Consider the following 18,679-nt stretch of genomic DNA (forward strand, 5'->3'; position numbering starts at 1 on the left):
ACACTGTACTCCGTAACATGCAACTGGCAAGACGTCTGCCATGTGCTCTTCTCTTCCATCCCGTATTTAAAAACTGGGGACATGTAGTGAATCTTTACGTTTCTGACACGTATATATATACATTAGTTGTTCAGGAATACGAGCTGCAGTTACAAGTGGTTTAAAGTGCACGGGCTTGCCAACACGAAGTGTAAAGGAAGCTGTAAAACTCTTTCAGCTACGCCATTATTTTATAGCGCTGTAAAGATATTACTCGACATATTGTCTGTTAAAAGAAGAGCCCGTGCCGAGCATTTCCTCCACAATTTCAATTAAGAGAATGCAGCACGAGTACAGGAAGGGATGAGCAGCTTTCAGTCGGAGAGAGCAGTTTCCTGCAATTCTCTGCGGGAAAGCAGCAACACCGGTCACAGAGAGCCATTAAGGCACATTTCGTGCATGCAGAATTAAAGAACGCCTTTTGAAAAATTGTAAATAACATATTGTTAATACATTGTCTTTAACAGTTCTCCTCCCAGAGATTCTTGGATTTTGAAATTTGTACTTCAGGGTGTTTCTAAAGGACATTTAAGGACCTAAAATTATACATGACTCACAATTCATAACTACAAAATCTAGTAAATGGCAGATATTTCACACTACGTTTGTGAAGGTAGATATGCAATAATTTTGGCACATCCTATACACTGGTGAGTAGCGAGTATACTGTCCAGCAAAATATGAAACGTTTCCAAAGATTTCAGCCTAAATCTGACTTACTAAATGAATCTGGTGTGTGAAACTGGACATTCTGTCTTCTGCATCAGATTTATTCTTTATGATTAAAAGATAGTGTTTCATTTTTTCATATTTTTAGATTGAACACGTAAATCAAGTGCAGTGACGGAAACAAACTAGTTTGTAAAGCAAAGAGCCAAAACACAACTGTGTTTATTATAAGCATAAAGCTAAAATGACATGCCTCGTGTTAAATGTACCTTAATGTTCACTATATATTATATCACTCTATTTTTTCTCTGCAGCTGATTGATATGAGGCGAACATGTACAGCAAGGTCTACCTGAAGAAATGCTTCTGTCCTCTCAGCTCTGGTTTGCAAATAAATGCAACATGTAAAAATGAATGGCCTTCAGTCGTGCTGCAGCCGCTTTCTATTTTAACTGGAAGAAAGTTTTTCTATGCGGCCACTGATGTATGGAGGACAACTCAAAAGGCCCTTCTGTGCAGACGATGTCAAACAACCCTTGTCCACTCCAGCTCTCATCGTATGAAGCAGAAAGAGACAGAAGGTGTAAAGAAAAAGAGGGAAAAAAAAAAAAAAAGGACAGCTGAACGGGCTGAAGGGATGTACAGACAGTAGCTGCAGACTGTGTGAGTTTTGCATCACATCGCCCCGCCGTTACATAACACTTGGCTCTGTGAGTCACATAAAAGACGACGACATCATGGGCCGCTCTGATTCATGTACTCGAGGAGTGAGCTGTACTACCCAGTCAATCAGCGGGCTGTCGTCCTCCCACTGATCCCGGATCAAGTTTGTTTATGCCTTCAAATTTACCTTGAGGAGAGGAGCACAATATTTAAGCTACGCCTCGTGGGAGAAAAAAACCCCCGACTTCCCTAACTCACAATCTGGTGAATCTGAAATTAAAAATATGAATAAGAGCACCAAATGCACAAACCCCCCCCCCCCCCCAAAAAAAAGAAAAAAGAAGAGAGAAGTCTGAGCAAACTCTTCCATTCCACGACGTTTTGGCTCAGAATGGACGCGAGAAAAGATTAGTAGTCAAAATAAAACTGCTCTGGTTCATGCACAATGTAAAGCAAAGGAGAACACATTAAATCAACTGTGCTGCTTTTTAATGAAAGCATCAATTATTGCGTGGAGCTGACCCCAAAATTTTATATTTATGCTGTTGGATGCTAGCTTATGAGGCAGAGTGCAACCTGTGGCTCTTACAGCACTAGGGGAACCTCACCTCAACAAGACACTCGCATTCATGATAGTAGAATTTATCTTTAACAGTTTTCTTGGCGTGTTAAATGCATTCGCAGCTTTTTCTTCAAGGCCTGATATACCCTCAGAGTTTATATTATTAAAACCCGGGAGGGGGAAAATTACATAACTTCAGTAAAACCAGCTACATCAGATAAAGTCTTTTATTTGTATCGGAGTCTGCGACTCCGTGACAGTCGCCTCAGCGGGCAAGTGTGAGGTGTCAAGAAACGGGTCAGCTTTCAACTTGTACCTTGCTCCTTTATTTGTCTGATTTGTTTCACAGTTTCCTTCAGGATTGCACATTTGTCAGGTTTGACATTGAAGTTGTCGATGTCGTTGAAGTTGGCGAAGATCAGCTCGGCGAGCTCTTCGATGTATTTGTTCTCGTGCTCGCGGTTGCGCTTCTCGTTGCTCCGCTTGGGACTGTGAGAGGAGGGAAGAAGAAAAAAAACAATACACATGGGTGTGAAAATGAAGCGAGGCTCAGAAAGATGGAGTGAAGGAGGAGTCATAATGTAGGAGAAATACTGTGTTATTAAGTTAAATGCCTTGTTGTTGGGCTTCTTCACACGTTTAGATATGACTCAGATATACAGTTCAAGAGGTAACTGCTGTTGCAAATATGTTGATTGAGGATCATGTTGTTTCAGTTAGATACATAAATAAGAAAAAATATATATATATGGTTGCAGTAGAGTAAGATCTATAGTTAATAATAAAGGGTTAAAGATCTAAAAGCTGCAAGAGTATTAACTATCTTTTCTAAAAGAAATTTCCAAGGTGGTCACGAATAGGTTTTGTTAAAGGTGCTTCGTATGCGAACATTTCTCGGCTGCGCTGAAACCAAAAAGGGACCATTTCTTGTTATTTACAGATATTTTAACCTTTCATTTTACTGGTGTGAATTGACTGCGACCCTGTGAGGCTCCTGCACATCATGACTTGCATTGTGCACAAGACCTACTGCACGAAGCAGGGGAGGACAAGGAGACTTTATATGGCTCGTGATATACGTGAAGGCATTTTCAAGATGCCAACATGACGTGGTGCATCAATAAAGAAAAAAAACCTACATTCTGTAGTGCTTGTGTACAGATAAATTATGCAACGGTTTAAACAGTGCTTCAGGGTTACTTGTCACTATGACATAGTAGTGTAGGCAACTACAGTACATGCAATATCCCAGTCAGCCATTGTAGCAGGAATTTCCAGTTTTAAAGTATGTAGGACGTGATGCGAGGTGGTTTATGCCCGACTTCACCAAAGGAGAAAGCAAATGTTTGGATTCGACCTTTACTACTGCACGATAACACCGACAAACTTGTATGCAATTACGTTGCCGTAAGAAGACTACTTACCTGGGTCCCAGAAGTTCGCCAGAACACTCTTTGCGCTTTCTTGACTCTGCCCTCGCAGGGTCAGATGAGTTTTCACCAACTCCGCTCATCCTCAATGCATATCAGCGTCTGGGGGGGGAAATAACAAGAGGGGCTGGAGTTTACGTTTGACACGACGCCTGCAGCATCTGTGATTTCCACGGCAAAATGTTTCGGTGTGACGGCCATGCAGGTTTGTGCACACGTCTTCCAACATCTGCATACAACACACAGTCCCGTGCTGAGGGGGGGGCACAGGTTGATTCACCCTGGGAGAAGTGAGTGAAAATGGAGCGGAGAAAGAGATTCAATCATTTCTCTCTGATGGTGCAGCTCTCCCCAGAGAGGCTGAAATGAGAGCACGGCGCTTTGCCCACAGCACCAGACTGCGCGCTCAACCATGTACCAAGGAAAGGAAAAAAATCCGTTACACAAAACCAAGCACCGTGAAGAAAGGAGTGGGTTTACGACGACAACATGTGTCCGTGTTTACCGAGCATCTATGGGAATGCTTCACCTATATTGGTTTGAGACTCTGCGATTGAGTAGGAGATTGTTTTGTGTAATCTCTGAGCTGCTTCAGTTTGAACCCCCCCCCCCAAAAAAAAAAAAAAACACACACACACATTGCTGCTTCCTTCAGTTTTTCTGCAATATGTAATGACATGGCATTTGGCTATGATATGAATTTGTGCCGTCATTAATTCAAACCGGAGAAGAGGATAATTTGTTAAGTCTGTCCCCGGTTCTGCATACCAACATGTCTTTAATTCTGCTCCTTCCCCACCCAGAACGTCACCACAAGCTGAACTCCATGCTATTAAACGAGAGCCTATCAATTATGGATCAAAGTAATGTCTTATTAATTACCACCATCAACTAAAAATCTGATGGCGGTTAATGCGCTCGGATTTTAATATAGGAGCAGATCCTCCTGCATAGAATATGTGAAAGCCGTCGTCTTCCAAAACAAATGGCTGCATGTACAATTACATGCATGAAAACAACTTCTCCTTGGTTCATGCTAGATGGATCATCTACACCCTTTTTGCTCTCAGGGGGTTATGGCGAGCAGGGGCATGGGAAGACAACCGCGCAGCGAGATCTCGAAAGAGAAAAGCAAAGTCCTCCTCCAGCACAGTGCCTGAGGTTTGGGCCGAGCTGTGTGGTGATACACTCGCAGCAGCTCTAACCATGGAAACGGCGATGACACACACCGCTCACTGCTCAGCCATTACATAAGGAGGAGGAGAGCAACACAGTGTACGGCAGGGTGGAAGAGTATAGCTGGGCTGAGACAGGGTAAACTAAAAACAAGAGATAGCGAGCAGGCAGCGGAGTGGAGTCTGGCTCCCTCTTGGCCTGCAGCGACCTACTTTGAGCTAATGGTCGCGTCCGTGCTCAAAGGGATGGAGTCAAAGCAGTGGAGATCGGCCGGAGAGGCAGAGGAGAGCCTGAAGGGTAAAACACACTCTGTTGACAAGTGAGTCAAGTACTGTTGTTGGCCTGTACAGTGAATGGACGGATGATGCTGCGCCAGCGGCAGTGTGCACGTGTCCTTGTGTTGCGTTCTTTCGAATGCCATGAGGGGTGTCTTCATGCTGTGACACTGTCCTGTTCACTGAAAATATAACAGTCGCAATAGCAGAGGTTATTCGCTTTTATTAATGACAACAGAAACAGGCCATTAAACTCAAATAGCTAAGTGGCACTCTCCGTTCCTATTGGTTGGGCCGGGCTTCCAAGCGCAAGTTACCATGGGGATTCCAGACCTGATTGGTTGCGCCTGTCCCGCCGGGCCAGATATGATTGGTTGCCTCCGTCTCCTTGACATGGCAGTAATGATGGGTCATTCTACACTGAGACAAATAAGAGAGACTGGGAGTACCAGGCACGTCTCAATGACACCAACGCAGACAGACGAGACGGCCGGGCAAGCAGACTGGTGGGACATTTGTGTTGCTAGGAGGGTCTGATCTTCGCACGGGCAGACCAGCGAGAGATTTCTAATCCTAGAGAATGCCTTTAGTCCCCGAGCAGCAATCAACAACTGGGCATTGGCGTTAGCACTTGCTGTACGGAGGCTGTGTCACTGACTTAATTATCAATGATGGACACTGGAGGAGATTTGCTCTAAGCTTAAGAGTTCGTCAATACCGGTCGTCACCGTAAGTGAACCAAGGTATGTTTTCAAAGCTCGTCTGGCTGCAATGTTAAAAGAAAACCAAACATCTGAATCACTCGCAGCCCAAACGAAACCTTATGGAAAAACACAGCTATGATAAAGCTACGAGAAAGTCCTTTAGTGTTGCATTTGAACCTCAATTGACCCGCGCACGTACTCACTCACACAAAACACACCCAAGGGCAGCGATGTACAAGGAAATGATAATAGAGATGTCAAAAATGACACGAAAAGTCATGCTTATGGCTTTAAATGCAGGTAGGACAGAGCACAACTCAATTGTGATGCATACCAATCAACTTAGAGCATAGCAAATAAATCATTCACACACATTTCCAGTCAAAGAGAGAATAATTCAACCATGCTGAGCATTTAAGGTGATTTTCAAGTTTGCAATGGTGCTCTAAGGTTGTATTTTGCTTGCTTCGAATACATTGACAGTTTGAATATATATTGCTGATATTGTAATAAAAACGAATATGGCGTTAAAGAGAAATGTAACACGCACACACAAACAATGTAAAAAAAAATAAGCATCTTGGCTTTAACTGAGCGTTAATATAAACTCTTCAAATATGTTTCTTTATTAGCAATGTATCATGTACAACAGAGGTTACTAGTTTTGGTCCGAGACCCAATTAAAAGCCCAGATATGCTTGGCGTTAAAATAAGCAAACGGGTACAGACGGAGCATTCAGTTCGTCTTATGTGTTCACTAGTTGCGTAATTTAGTATTTATCCACGGCATTTATAAATCCAAAACCAATCAAGTAATACCACTGATGACGTGTCGGAGAAGTGTTGTGCAGCATAGCTCATGCAAAAAAAGACAACAAAAATTACGATCCTTCTAGGAAATACTGTGCGAATGTGCATGGATATAAACATGTCTATGACAGAAGCTTGAAATCAGCCAAAGAAATTCATTGCAGTTGCACGTATAGCACTTCCGTTATGGTTAGTCATTTTCTAGATTCTCATTCAACATCAGTCCATGAAAGACGAGCTTTGGACATGTGTGCTTTTCTTCACTTATCAAGGAAGTCAAAGCAATTAAAGCAACCATGTTGTCACTTCTGTGAGGATTTTCTTCTTACGCATTTGACAGGTGGATAACTGTACTCAATGCCATCTTTAGAATTAGTCCGTACTGAAAACAAAACTCCAGACTTCTTTGTCTGGTGAAATGATTCTATAAGCGTTTCCCTGACGCACCTCTGCTCGCTGGCTGCAAAATGTGGACTGGATTTACTGAACGGAGGCGAGTCTCGATGAGACGTGGAATAACGAGTCAGTAAATTCATTCCAGTTTGCAGCCAGCGAGCTCAGCTGCACTGTGGCTATCCAAATTTTCATAACAAGTCCATTGTTTGGCTGCATTTTACGCTCAAAACACGGCAAAGCAACACGGCGATGTGCAATGTTTGCATCGCCCGGTGTCACCCTTTTAAAAACGCCAGCTCACGGAGGAGAACAGCACTGACCGTGGCATCAAAACAATGAAAAGCTCGCTCCCCATAGCTGCAGAAAGTGATTCAGACTTCCGTGAAGCTACCCCCTACTCCATGCAAACCTCTGTGAGAACAGCCCAAATCGGTTCTACTGGAATCATCCAGTTTGTGCTGTGTTGTTACAGAATTTCCCCACGGATTAATAAAGTGATTCTGAGGTTTTAGAGATATAACAAGTTCACGATGAGATGATGACATCATGCAAACCCCCACATTGTCCAAATTTAAGAAGAATAGTTTGGACTGCTTCCTTTTCTGACCATGCTAAACTCAAGTTGCCTTTCGGCAGCATACATTCGTACATTTCATACTTGCTTTCAGAGAGGAGTTTATTACAGCCTCATACAAGATCAACAAAAGTCATAATAATTTAAGCAAACAGAACTCTGGTATCAGAATAGTATCAGTATGGGCAGATATCCAAATTCAGGTATCGGGATTGGAAGTGAAAAAATGTGAATCGGTGCATCTCTAGGTTAGGGTTCCATCTCGTAGTACATTCATATTTTATACAATGCATGTTAAAAGCTATGCCAACATGGCCGTTAATGGTGTAAACATAATATTGGGTGCATAGGAAGCTATCATTTACATATCCAACTGCTGTGAGTGCAAATATCACTAACTCAGGACAATGTAGGGTAAGTGGGGGTTGGGCACGTAACCTCATTATGTAGAAGAGGCAGTGATTGGCATATTCTGCAAGGCATCTATCAAAATCACAGTCCATCAAGCTGTCAGCTCATTAAGTTCATTAGTAGTGTAAGCTGAGGCATATGGTCCAGTCATTACAGGCTACCTTATGTTAGTCATGGCTAAAAGGGGCCTGCCAAGATTCACGCAGGCAAGGTGAAAAAAAAAGAAGAAAAAAAGGCAGTGCCATTTTTATATAACTATTTTTCAACAAACCCAACAAAGGTCAAGAGTCGAAGAGTAAAACCTCGGCTGGCTTTGCCATATTTCCACCCGAGACGGAGAGGGTAAACATATACGATTCTTGTTTTAATCAAATGTTCCTGTAGAATATCCACCAACTGCATGGTTCACAAAAAATGTTTCCCCCATCTTTCAAATTGTTTGGAAATATCAAAGGGAAGACAAGAGCCAGGCAATACCATAATATAGACAAACATTAGCTGGATCGGATTTTGAGTCCATGTCACAGCCATTTGTTAAATCGGGGATGTCTTTTATACTCTGAACTGTTTTGAACTGTTTGCGTGGCCAGACTCTGGCAGAGTAGTAGCAAGCTGACAATCACCGCAAAAAAGGTACACACACACACACACACAGAAACAACGCTGGGGTCGTCGGGTTTGCTGGAGCACATAGCTTTCAGTGGAGTTGTTCTGCTCCGTTCAAGCTGGGACGACCTCAGGTCCCATTTCCATAACTGTAGTAAACACCTCCGCCCAGACACTCCTCCGCCTCCCCCCCTGCTCCTCCCCATCCGTCGCAGGCAAACACACTTGCAGCTACCTAACTGGGTGCTTGTGTGCTGACAGGTCAGCTTTAGACAGGTTTCCGTTTACATCACAAGAGTGTGACTGATAATAAACCACTACTGTAAATAACTGAGGCAACACCGATGATTTTTCAACATACGAGTCCAGCGCAATAGGCCCAAACTTGTTTTAGAGATTCGATGGCACATTAAGAAGATAAAGTGTGTAAAGGTTGTATGCAACAACACTGCAATGAAGCAATAAATAGGCCATTTGAGCAAACACAAGTAGCAGCTTGAGAAATCAATTGACTTTGAAAGTACTGTGTGCTCTTGAGGTGGATGAGCATAGGTGTGTCATTGCTTATATCTTAGGTGTCACAAGAGCAGACTCTCCAGGACTGAGCTGGAGCCAACCAGTCTGGCGAGGGAGGAATGCAGAGACAACAAGGGGCTGCCGCTGGAGGCCACCACGTTTCCTACTGTCACACTCAGCGAGTACGACTGGAGGAGACTTGCTGTATTTGATTGCGATGCACACTGGAAAGACTGCAAAATAAACATTTCGTAGCATCTATTGGGTTGGGATGAGACAATACAAAGCTTTTTTTTTTCTTGCAGAGAGGACAGCGTGTCGGGCAAATTTGCCCTGCGAGTCCTGAGCTGAAGGCAAAACCGCTAAGACATGGTGCTCGAAATGTGTCATGATTGAAACCTGCTGCCTTGAAAATTTCATACGGTTGCTATGACAGAATCTTCCAGTCAAATAAACGTGTGATAGATGCATTGAATGAATGCATCGTGACATGTCCAGGGTGTATGCTACTGCGACACTGCAGGTTTGAATCCCACTGCAAGCCAACAGGTTACAGTTGTGGGTCCGTGAGATACGTGGAAGCCCACTGCTTGAAGAATGTGAAGCTAAAGTCGACTATAAATAGAATGGGTTAAATGCAGAGAATCCAAGAGGATCGATAAAGCATCTAAAGTATACGACTAAAAAGTTGTTCCATGATGGCGTTGTACAGTTCAATGTCTCTTTTTAACTGCGCTACACTAAAGTGACCAAAGCCTATGAGTGTTGCTGCAACCACAAGACGGCTCTCGACAACATCCAGCTGCAAACAAGTCTAGCCATATGCACATCACAAAAGAGGAGCCTTCAAACACACTGAATCACCAATTCCAGTCACAGTATAATAGTGGGGAAAATACATGCAAGGGGGGGGGGGGGGTGTATGTTTGCCAAGGGGAGAGGGCATCTGCCAGTGTGCCATTCCTGTAATCATGTGGGTTAGCAGGGCTTTGATTATGGAGACACACCCTGTGTTTCTGGGGCTGGGAGAGTGCAGGGCATGACTATGCATTAAACTGCATTGCGAGCTATTGGGGGAAGCGTTTCTGAGGTCTCCTGCACTATAATAACGAGGGCCCTTCCAGAAAGTGCAGAACCTCTGTGGGGCAGTGAACAATGTCTCGCTGGTGTGTAATCTGTCCTCACATGGCTTCTTGGCACAACAGGCCCCGAGGGACAAGCGAGGGAGAGGGAGAGGGAGGGGGGGGGGTGGGCACCGATGCACACTGCTTCTGGCGGAGGCTTGCAACACGGGCTATTTGTTTCCTGCGAACTGGAGAGGAAACCGTGACAGGGGAGGGGCCTGGACTACTTAATCCTCGCAAGGGTCGGAAGAAGTGCTGAGGATGAGAACACGCACAACACACACAGATCATATAGGACGGATATTCAAGCTGTACTCCTTAAAAAAACAATACCAATCTTGTCAGAATGCGATGTCGGTGGGGTACGTTGTGAACTCTGACCTTGTTGACAGCTGCTGTTACCCTGAACCAGATGTTGTAATATCGGGTTTGGGTCAAAGGAGAGGTGGGGGTCGGTGACGAGAGGAATGTGATGATGGACTAAAAATTTTTTAAGGGAATACAACACTGACACCCGAACCGCAAGGTAAATTTAACAACACCTGAGTGATTGACACCTCGAGCGCAACAGACAGGCTCAAATCTGTGAGAGAACCGAGGCTAAAGAAACGGCGAAGGAAAACGGGGAACAACCACGAGTGCAGAAATAGGTCACGGGCCTTTTAAAAGAGGTTCGGCGAGGAAAACCTGCTTCATTCGAACAACGCGTGTCCAGAAAAGTCTGACACAAACAAACCTCCGTTTGATTTCGTCAACACGGAGGTTTTGCCGTTTGCCCGCTCCCAAGTCCCACTCAAGGGTTTGCCCACTCTAGAATCACTGCAAGGTAATGGCTCTAAAGTGCCGGAGTGCAACCAAGAGCCAGGCCCCCCATTTACTGAAAGCTGATCATGCTCATCAATCTTTAACGCTGGCAGTCACTTCAGGACGTCACGGGACGGGCGGGCGAGGGCTTTCTGTATAATAAGCACAGTCCGCTGGCCTCTGGCTGTCAGAAGAACGCAGAAGAGGAAGAAGATTGGTGGGGTAGGTGAACTGGAGTGTCAGTTACCGTGGGGTGGCCAAAATTGATTAACTGGTATAAATAAACAACTCCACACAACAATCTAGTCAACAATTCATCTCTGGCAGAGAGCGCTGCCTGGGGACGATTCGAATATCACCGAGGAAATCATATTATTGTAAAAAGGGTGAAATGTAGGAATGCTCGGAGCTCACCAGTTATTTCTTTTCACGGTTCTGAAATACAGGACGACCCCGATTAAAAGACAATGCCATTTTTTTTGGTAAGTATTTTGGGGGGGAAAGGTTTTAACGGAGGCAATGAAAACTATTTTTAAATGCTCTAAATGGGACGTGGGCAAGCCAGTGAAATTTTCTAGATATTTCCTGGTTGGATACAGTCCGATATGCCCTACATACAGTCTATGGACTACAATGTACTCAACGTATTCCCTGCACAGCTCTCCTGCTCCATCATCACTGATGCAACATTATAAAGCCTTTAAATGACCTGTCAACAAGAACATCAAGCACCTGTAGCTGGTTTATTTATCCTCCAGTGTGACCATTAAGTCATTGTTCACTGTGTTCACATCCCGCATGTTCCTCTTCTTTCTCAGGCTCCGGTGCTGTTGTGATACATAAAACCAAGAGGTGAATATCAGAGCCTGTATCGAAGACAGTCCACTTTTTTTCAGAGCCATTTCCAAGAAATAAAAAGCCAGTCTTATATTTGGACCGACGTCGTATTTGCTATAGGCCACGTGCAATCTGCAACGCAAACACACAGTTGAACTCTTTACACTACAGCTGCATGAAAAAAAACTGACAAAAGTTCAATTTCCCAGAGGAACGTCTAATATATTTTAAAAACATGATCTCAAAAATACAATTTCTCATAAGATCAGAGGTTTTCTGCATAATTTATGAGATCATAATTATCCTAATAAAAATTTTAAACATGCATGACATTTTTTACCATGCTTATTACGAGTCAATTCATACTATATTGCAGGATGCTAACTATGTCCATTTGAAATGACCTTTTTTTAAATTAAATCTACATTTTTACAATGGGAACACATTCAATTGTGATGACATAATCCACTTGCATATGTTGTAATCTACAAGAAAAGGCGATCCGAAACACCCATGTGCATCTCTCGTACTCACCAAAACATTTAACCCCCACTTAAAGTTTTTTTTTTTTTTTTTTACAGTGTGGAGGCCATATATGTGTCATGTTGTGCAGTAAAAGCAAAACATTTACCAGGTGTGTGTGTGTGTGTGTGTGTGTGTGTGTGTGTGTGTGTGTGTGTGTGTGTGTGTGTGTGTGTGTGTGTGTGTGTGTGTGTGTGTGTGTGTGTGTGTGTGTGTGTTCAGAGGAAGTGCTCTGGGTTAAACATAGGTTACCTGCAAATGGGCTCAGGTCCCGGTGCAGAACCACAGTGATCATACAGAACAAACTGTAGGTGGCTTCAAACACAGAGGAACTGCATATTAATTGGTAGATGGGCCAAGAAAAAAAACTCCAAATGAACTCTTAATAAACTATTCTGTGTCTCTTTCATTCATATTCAATGTTTTGAGAAATAAGAAATAACCTGATTAAAAACATACGGTCAATCACAGCATATAAATTGCTCCAAACCAAGGACAGGTGCAACGTTACCACCGGATGCGCATCTTGCTCTGAAACTTGTAATTAGTAGAAAATGGTAGCAGCCAAAGTTTTATATACACACACCGATTTGACCACCACAATTGTTTTGGGCACCTGGAGAACTCTCAAGACATTTATTTTATATTTTCCATGCTGATAAAATATCTTTAATTGCCATTATCCCTTTTTATCCCCTGCGACTGGCGGTAAAAAGTAATCTGCTCAGACGATACATTTGGAAAAAAAAAACAACAACAACACACCACCACACACTGCAATAGTCAGCAGTGTTTTTAAATCCCAGAATTAACCAAAGGAAAAGTACCATGTATATATTTTTTCTGGCATAAACAGTCAAATTTGGCCTTTATTATCAACCACAGTGGCACATTGTGCAAGTTAAAAGAGAACCAGCTGCTTCTATCAAGGAAAAATAATAAATGTGTTCCTGGTTTATTTCAGCGCCAGTGAAACAGGAAGTTCATACAGACGATTTGCAAATCAATATACGTTTGCCAAATGTAACATGATATTCGAGTGTGTTGCCTTTTCCTTCGACCTGCACTACCGTTGGCCAGGAGCATAATGTTCCAACAGTTTCAAGTGATGAGAAACTTTTGTACTTATTTCCAAAATTTCTTACATAAAGCATAATGAATATAAACGTCAGCGATCCGTTTACAACCCATAGCTTTTTTTCTTCTTCTTTCTTTTAACATCACTGCTTTACAAACGCAAAGCTGTTATGGAGAACACAAACAACACAAGTGCAAACTCATAAAAAGCAACAAGCTTCACCCGTTATCAGGTCATATTTCTAACTTCCACATCACTTCCTAACAATCAAATGCACTTTAATGACAGTAAGAGAATAACATGTTATTACAAGCAGATGATAAAATACACACCTTCTGTGGGCATCAAGTCATATTTAAGATAGTTTTTACGACTTAGGCCTTGTTTACATAACATTTCAGCCATTTCTGTGTTAACTGACATTGTTTTCAAAACATTGACGTGTAAACACAAACCTTTCCAAAGACAATGTGTTTTCCCTTGAAACTTTGTTATGTAAACTGGGTCCAATACTACATGTAACAGGCTCTGTAATGTATACGACTATAGTTACAGTAGTCCGGTGAGAATATATTGCATTTAGAAACACTTAAAGAAATGGTGGGGGAAGCACAAGATTTGTGGAATGTGATTATTTGGAGCTACCGTGTGCAAAATTAAAAAATCCTCACATCCTCCTCTATATTTTCCAATAACATTAAAGTCTGATTATTTCGAGTTTGCAAGCAATGCCCATTCAAGGGCTAAATAGACGACAATAAGAAAATACAGTTTCACTCACCATAGCCAGCACATACAAACTAACATTATAAGGATAAGCCCACTAAGAAACTGCTGGAAACATAATACTCCTATGAGACACAGTCAAACCGAAACCATGTGAATTATAAGCTGCTAGGAAACAGATTGCTGCAGAAAAAAAAAAAACCCAAAACAAAACAAAAAACTTTCAAAAGTAGTTTTTTTATCACACGAGATCAACTTCAGAGCGAAGGGGCTACTGGTTGAAATCAAAACTTTCGCAAAGCAGCTGCATCTGGACGCCGCGGAGTGGAAAGGGAACGGCTGAAGCAACAGTTATGTGGAAATCAGGGTGAAAGGATTGAGCAGCACAACATCAGAGCCAGTCCGATCAATTTGTGGGCAAAAAAACTACGCTCGCGTATACAACTGGAGGAATCGTTTCAGAAACATGGTGCCACGGCCAGCATGTACGGGGAGCTCCTCTCCCGGTTAATAGCAGAGATGGAAACTTAAGTCAATAAAACAGATGCTGCAGAAGACAATTGCTCTCACAGAAGCACTGGACCAAATCTAATCTCTTAAAAATGAATTTTAAGGATGAAAAAAAAATAAATAGAAAAAGCATTCTCTCCCAGCTTAGATGTTTGCATCAGCCGCTGTGTAAGTCATTCTTGTGCTTGGACAGGAGCGTCTGCTTGCCATACTGCACAGCGGAGTTGCGTAAAAGCAGAGCTGGCTGCAGCCACGATTCTCACCTTGGTTTCAGTCCAGAGAGTCCCTCAGGCCATTGCTGCAAGACGATAATGTTAGGAAACCTTTATGCATCATCCACTTCTCCCTGCCGAAAGAGAAAAATAAAACAACCAGTAAATTTTGATGTACAGTACACAGAATGAGCCAGAACAGCTAGAACACTGTTCGGAGAGGACATGCTTTCAGATTAGATTGCTGGAGCTGCGATGTAAAATATCTCAATCCCGGCTAATAGAGAATAATTTCTTTGGATAGTCATGAATGAAAACATTTAAAGAAGGCAATCATCAAAAATAAAATTTAGTTTGTACCCGATTACTATTTTATGTTTAACAAAACTTGTCAGCTCCAACAATAAAAGGGACCTTGACAATGAATGCTAGTATGCTCGCTATGAATTTTAATAATATAACATCAGCTTCTCGCGAAGCAGGACCTAAAATATTAGCTGGTTAAACCAACTGTCACACAGCTGCCCACCACTAGTTGAGGCTATAGAGCCATCAGACAGCAGTGCCTGCAGCAAAATGGAACTGAATAACAAAATATGTAGGCATGTAGACTGTGTCACAAAAACCAAAACTGGTTTATAATCACTCCGCGAGAGCGACGCACAATCAACTTAAACGTTCGGCTATTATCCAGCACAAAACAAAGCTACAGTCGGGTAAATCGGACATCATTTACCCAGAGACTGTGTGATCCTGCCCAGTCTGGCTCTTCGAGACAAGACAAAACAAAAGAAAAAAAATTACTACTTAAATTTGTTGATGGTAAAAGCTTAAAAATGTTGAAGTAATAATTACAACCTGAGAAATCCAGCATGGTGCAAAGCATCTCATACTTTGTTTTTTTAAACCGGTTTTTCATGGGGTGCATTTACACAGAAACCACAGAAATGCTGGAAAGGAAGTAGTTAGCATGCTGGGCCACTAGTGGGTGGTGTATGTTTTTGTAATGAAAACGCACACACAAGCGCATAGAGAACAATACGCTATAAACATTAACAATGATGAGCACATGGGTATTCATACGGGCAGGCAAAAAAGTCATGACACTCTGGAGGCTGGGATTGTTGTTATTGTCCATGTTTTTGCACGTGTGCAGAGGAGCTATTTACCAACAGTGTTTTCAAAAAGTTGTGTTTCTCTCCATCTACAAGGAGTCGGAGGCTGAGTGTTTTTGAAAAGCTCTTCCCAAGTAGCAGTCTTTTAAAAAGTAGCGTTTTCAGCAGCAACGTTGTTGCCTTACTCTTCAGACGTCCTTTTACCTACAATTTAACTCGAGTTAAAAATAGTACCCGTCCTTATACCAAAATCCCAAACTCTTTTGTTGCAGTTCAATTAACTGAATGTTTTTCCTGTCAAATCTTTTTTTTCTTTTCTTCCTTCAATCCAACATGAACTGTTTGTACAACTTCAGCATGGAACTGCAAGTTCAGTGTCTACAGAGTCTTTTCAGGTCTTTGGGGACCTCGAAGCTTATTACACAGTGGTATGCAGTGGGCCTTTTTAATCATAGCATAAAAATTAATCAGACCAGGAGAAATGTTTCAATTTAAAATTATAATATTCCCATTTGGATAATTGCAAAATGCAAGTGGTTACTTTATAAATAATAAAAAAGAAAAAGAAGAAAAACTCTACCAGGCAATTTGATTATGCTGGGGGGGGGAGTTTTCAATGACAAACTCTTGTAAGCTCACGGAGCTGATTTTCTCTCAAATACAGACCAAGTGATCCAGCTGAGGAATGCACTGACATGATGTCATGCACTGACATAACATTGGAGTAAACCGATTCCCCTTTTGAACCCAACACAAGTGCCAAGCTCATCACCATGTGGAAATGCTGTTAAATTTTAAAAAAAAAAACTGCTCAGAAGAGAATTATAAAGACAGAAATGATCTCAAGCGCTGCCATGTAATCTCATCTTTAATAAACTTTTAGAACGCTTAAGTTCACCTTCTTATCTTCGACCGGAGATCCGAGTTTTCACCCTCAGAGAAGGAATTTCCTCTGAGCTTTCATGCCGTCACATGCTTGCTCTGAGTTCCAGTCCAGCTCTTGATCTGAGTGACAGAATAAAGTGTGAAAACACTCCACTGAGCTACTTTTAACACTCGTCATTTTTACATGACCAGCGGGATGAGAAAACATCAAAACGGATCCTTTTTTAGTCCAATAGGCCTTTTATTGGGTTATAAACGTCTCGTCAGTTGAATGGAAGATACAATCCTGTGGCGCGGCAGAGAGTTTGAGTAGGAGGGAAAGTCTGGGGAGTCTGGGGGTTCTGGGGGTTCTGGGGGTTCTGGGGATGCCCCCCCCCCCCCCCCCCCCAAGATTAGTTTTTAAGAAGAAATCTTGACCGAAAATTTGACGGATCTTATTCAAATACATTTTATGAAAATACACAGTGGGGAGTAAATTCACGGAGACAAGTGAACATCTATCAGACTGCCACAACAACTCATTATATAAAGAAAGTGTCTAATTAGCCGGAGGACTTCTTCGTTTTTTGTTTTTTTTAAATGGCTAGTTTCCAATAGACGTTAACCATGACATTTCAAAAATCAGAAAAGCCCCAGGAAGTCCAGCCTTCAACCAACATTTACAACCTGGCTTGATACAAAAGCACGTGGGGCCTGATAAAAGGAAGGGGTTTGATTTTTATCAAAACCTCCCTCAGAGAAAATCAATCGGCAGTACAACAACAAATTAATCACAGGTGGTATTGCCATGGATCGCTGAAAGAAATGTCTTCCAAGCAGCGGTATCTGAACATAACCTTACATCACTTAGACCACTGGAATAATGCTGTAGCATGTGCAATAGACTCTTAAGGCCTGTATAATACATCATTAAGAATTCTGTCTGGCATGTAACAGAGGCAGGACATACAAGGTTACACACTGTCTGAACATACGGTCAAAGAAGGCCTTCTCTTGAAAGAGTCTGTTCTTTAGAATCAAGAAGCCGCCTGCCTTTGAATAGATATTGTACTTGGCGCAGAAGTGTCGAGCAGCACATGGTGTAACCTAAACAAAGACCTGCAACACTGCCAACCCTGCCACTGAGCTTTAACGGCGTCATTAATTGAGCATCGCGTTACCACCGAATACGGGCGAGATACAATCAGTAAATCTAATTGTAGGTTAAATTAAAGGGTAATAAAAACAAGGACGGGGGTCAGATAAACACACACCGTTACACAGTGACACAGTAAATCTCACACTATCATCAAAACATGTCACTAGATCCTGAGAGTAACTCATTTGCCCGATACAGCCGGAGTCAAACCATCTGTTGGTATTTAGAGGAGGTCACAGATCAACAGGGTAAAAGTTCAAGCTCCCTTTAAACAGACCACAGCTAATTAAAGCGTAGCTTGTAATAGACAGTTTCATTGTGGAGACCGAAACCTTGCATTCTCCCAAATGTGACAATCTAAAAGCCCAGATGAAGCAAATTGAAACCAAACAAACTGTGAACTGAAACTGAACCAAAGCAAGATGCTCGGGGACTTGGTTACAACAGCTTTAACTCTCAAGTTCATACAGCTTTGAATGAGGCACACTCATCCGGACGATTAAGACACGGGCACATCGACCACAGGAGGCGAGAGGAAACGCTGCCTGAAGCCAAAACTTCAGAGTCGTTGTAATCCCCTCATTCTTTCAGAGCTGGCAAGGGGCTCCTTCGGAGTGAAAAGCTTTGTCACTCAGGCCGGGCTAACAATGCTAATGAGCCTGCTAATCAGGTTCACGTAGGACAAAGGGTAGATGGTTCATGTGCTAGAAATTGACCATAATGGAGGTCACGGAGGGGCTAAAAACCAATGGAGCTCCTGCTGGTTGCCTTTTGAACAGCCCACTAATGGCAGTCAATTCAATAAGAATGGAGGTTGATCTCCACGCTAATGAAAACGCCTGGCCTTTTACCTCAAGTTACGTCGGGGTTCGGTCAATATTCTCTTCCGAACCCACA

General features: G+C 42.5%; 1 protein-coding gene across 3 annotated transcripts in view; it reads right to left on the reverse strand.

Annotated features, from left to right (window-relative positions):
- The window catches only part of ncoa2 (nuclear receptor coactivator 2), a 61,441-nt gene that overhangs the window by 30,916 nt on the left and 11,846 nt on the right, over positions 1–18,679 (reverse strand). For all 3 annotated transcript variants that reach the window (XM_080514748.1, XM_080514746.1, XM_080514747.1), the window contains exons 2-4: positions 14,696–14,778; positions 3,358–3,465; positions 2,250–2,422 (exon numbers count right to left, since the gene is read on the reverse strand). In XM_080514748.1, coding sequence (XP_080370874.1) covers positions 2,250–2,422; positions 3,358–3,446 — 262 coding nt within the window. In that variant the 5' untranslated portion in view covers positions 3,447–3,465; positions 14,696–14,778. The remainder of the gene's footprint in view (positions 1–2,249; positions 2,423–3,357; positions 3,466–14,695; positions 14,779–18,679) is intronic.

This window comes from Blennius ocellaris (genome assembly GCF_963422515.1).
Source record: "Blennius ocellaris genome assembly, chromosome: 19".
Lineage (NCBI taxonomy): Eukaryota > Metazoa > Chordata > Actinopteri > Blenniiformes > Blenniidae > Blennius > Blennius ocellaris.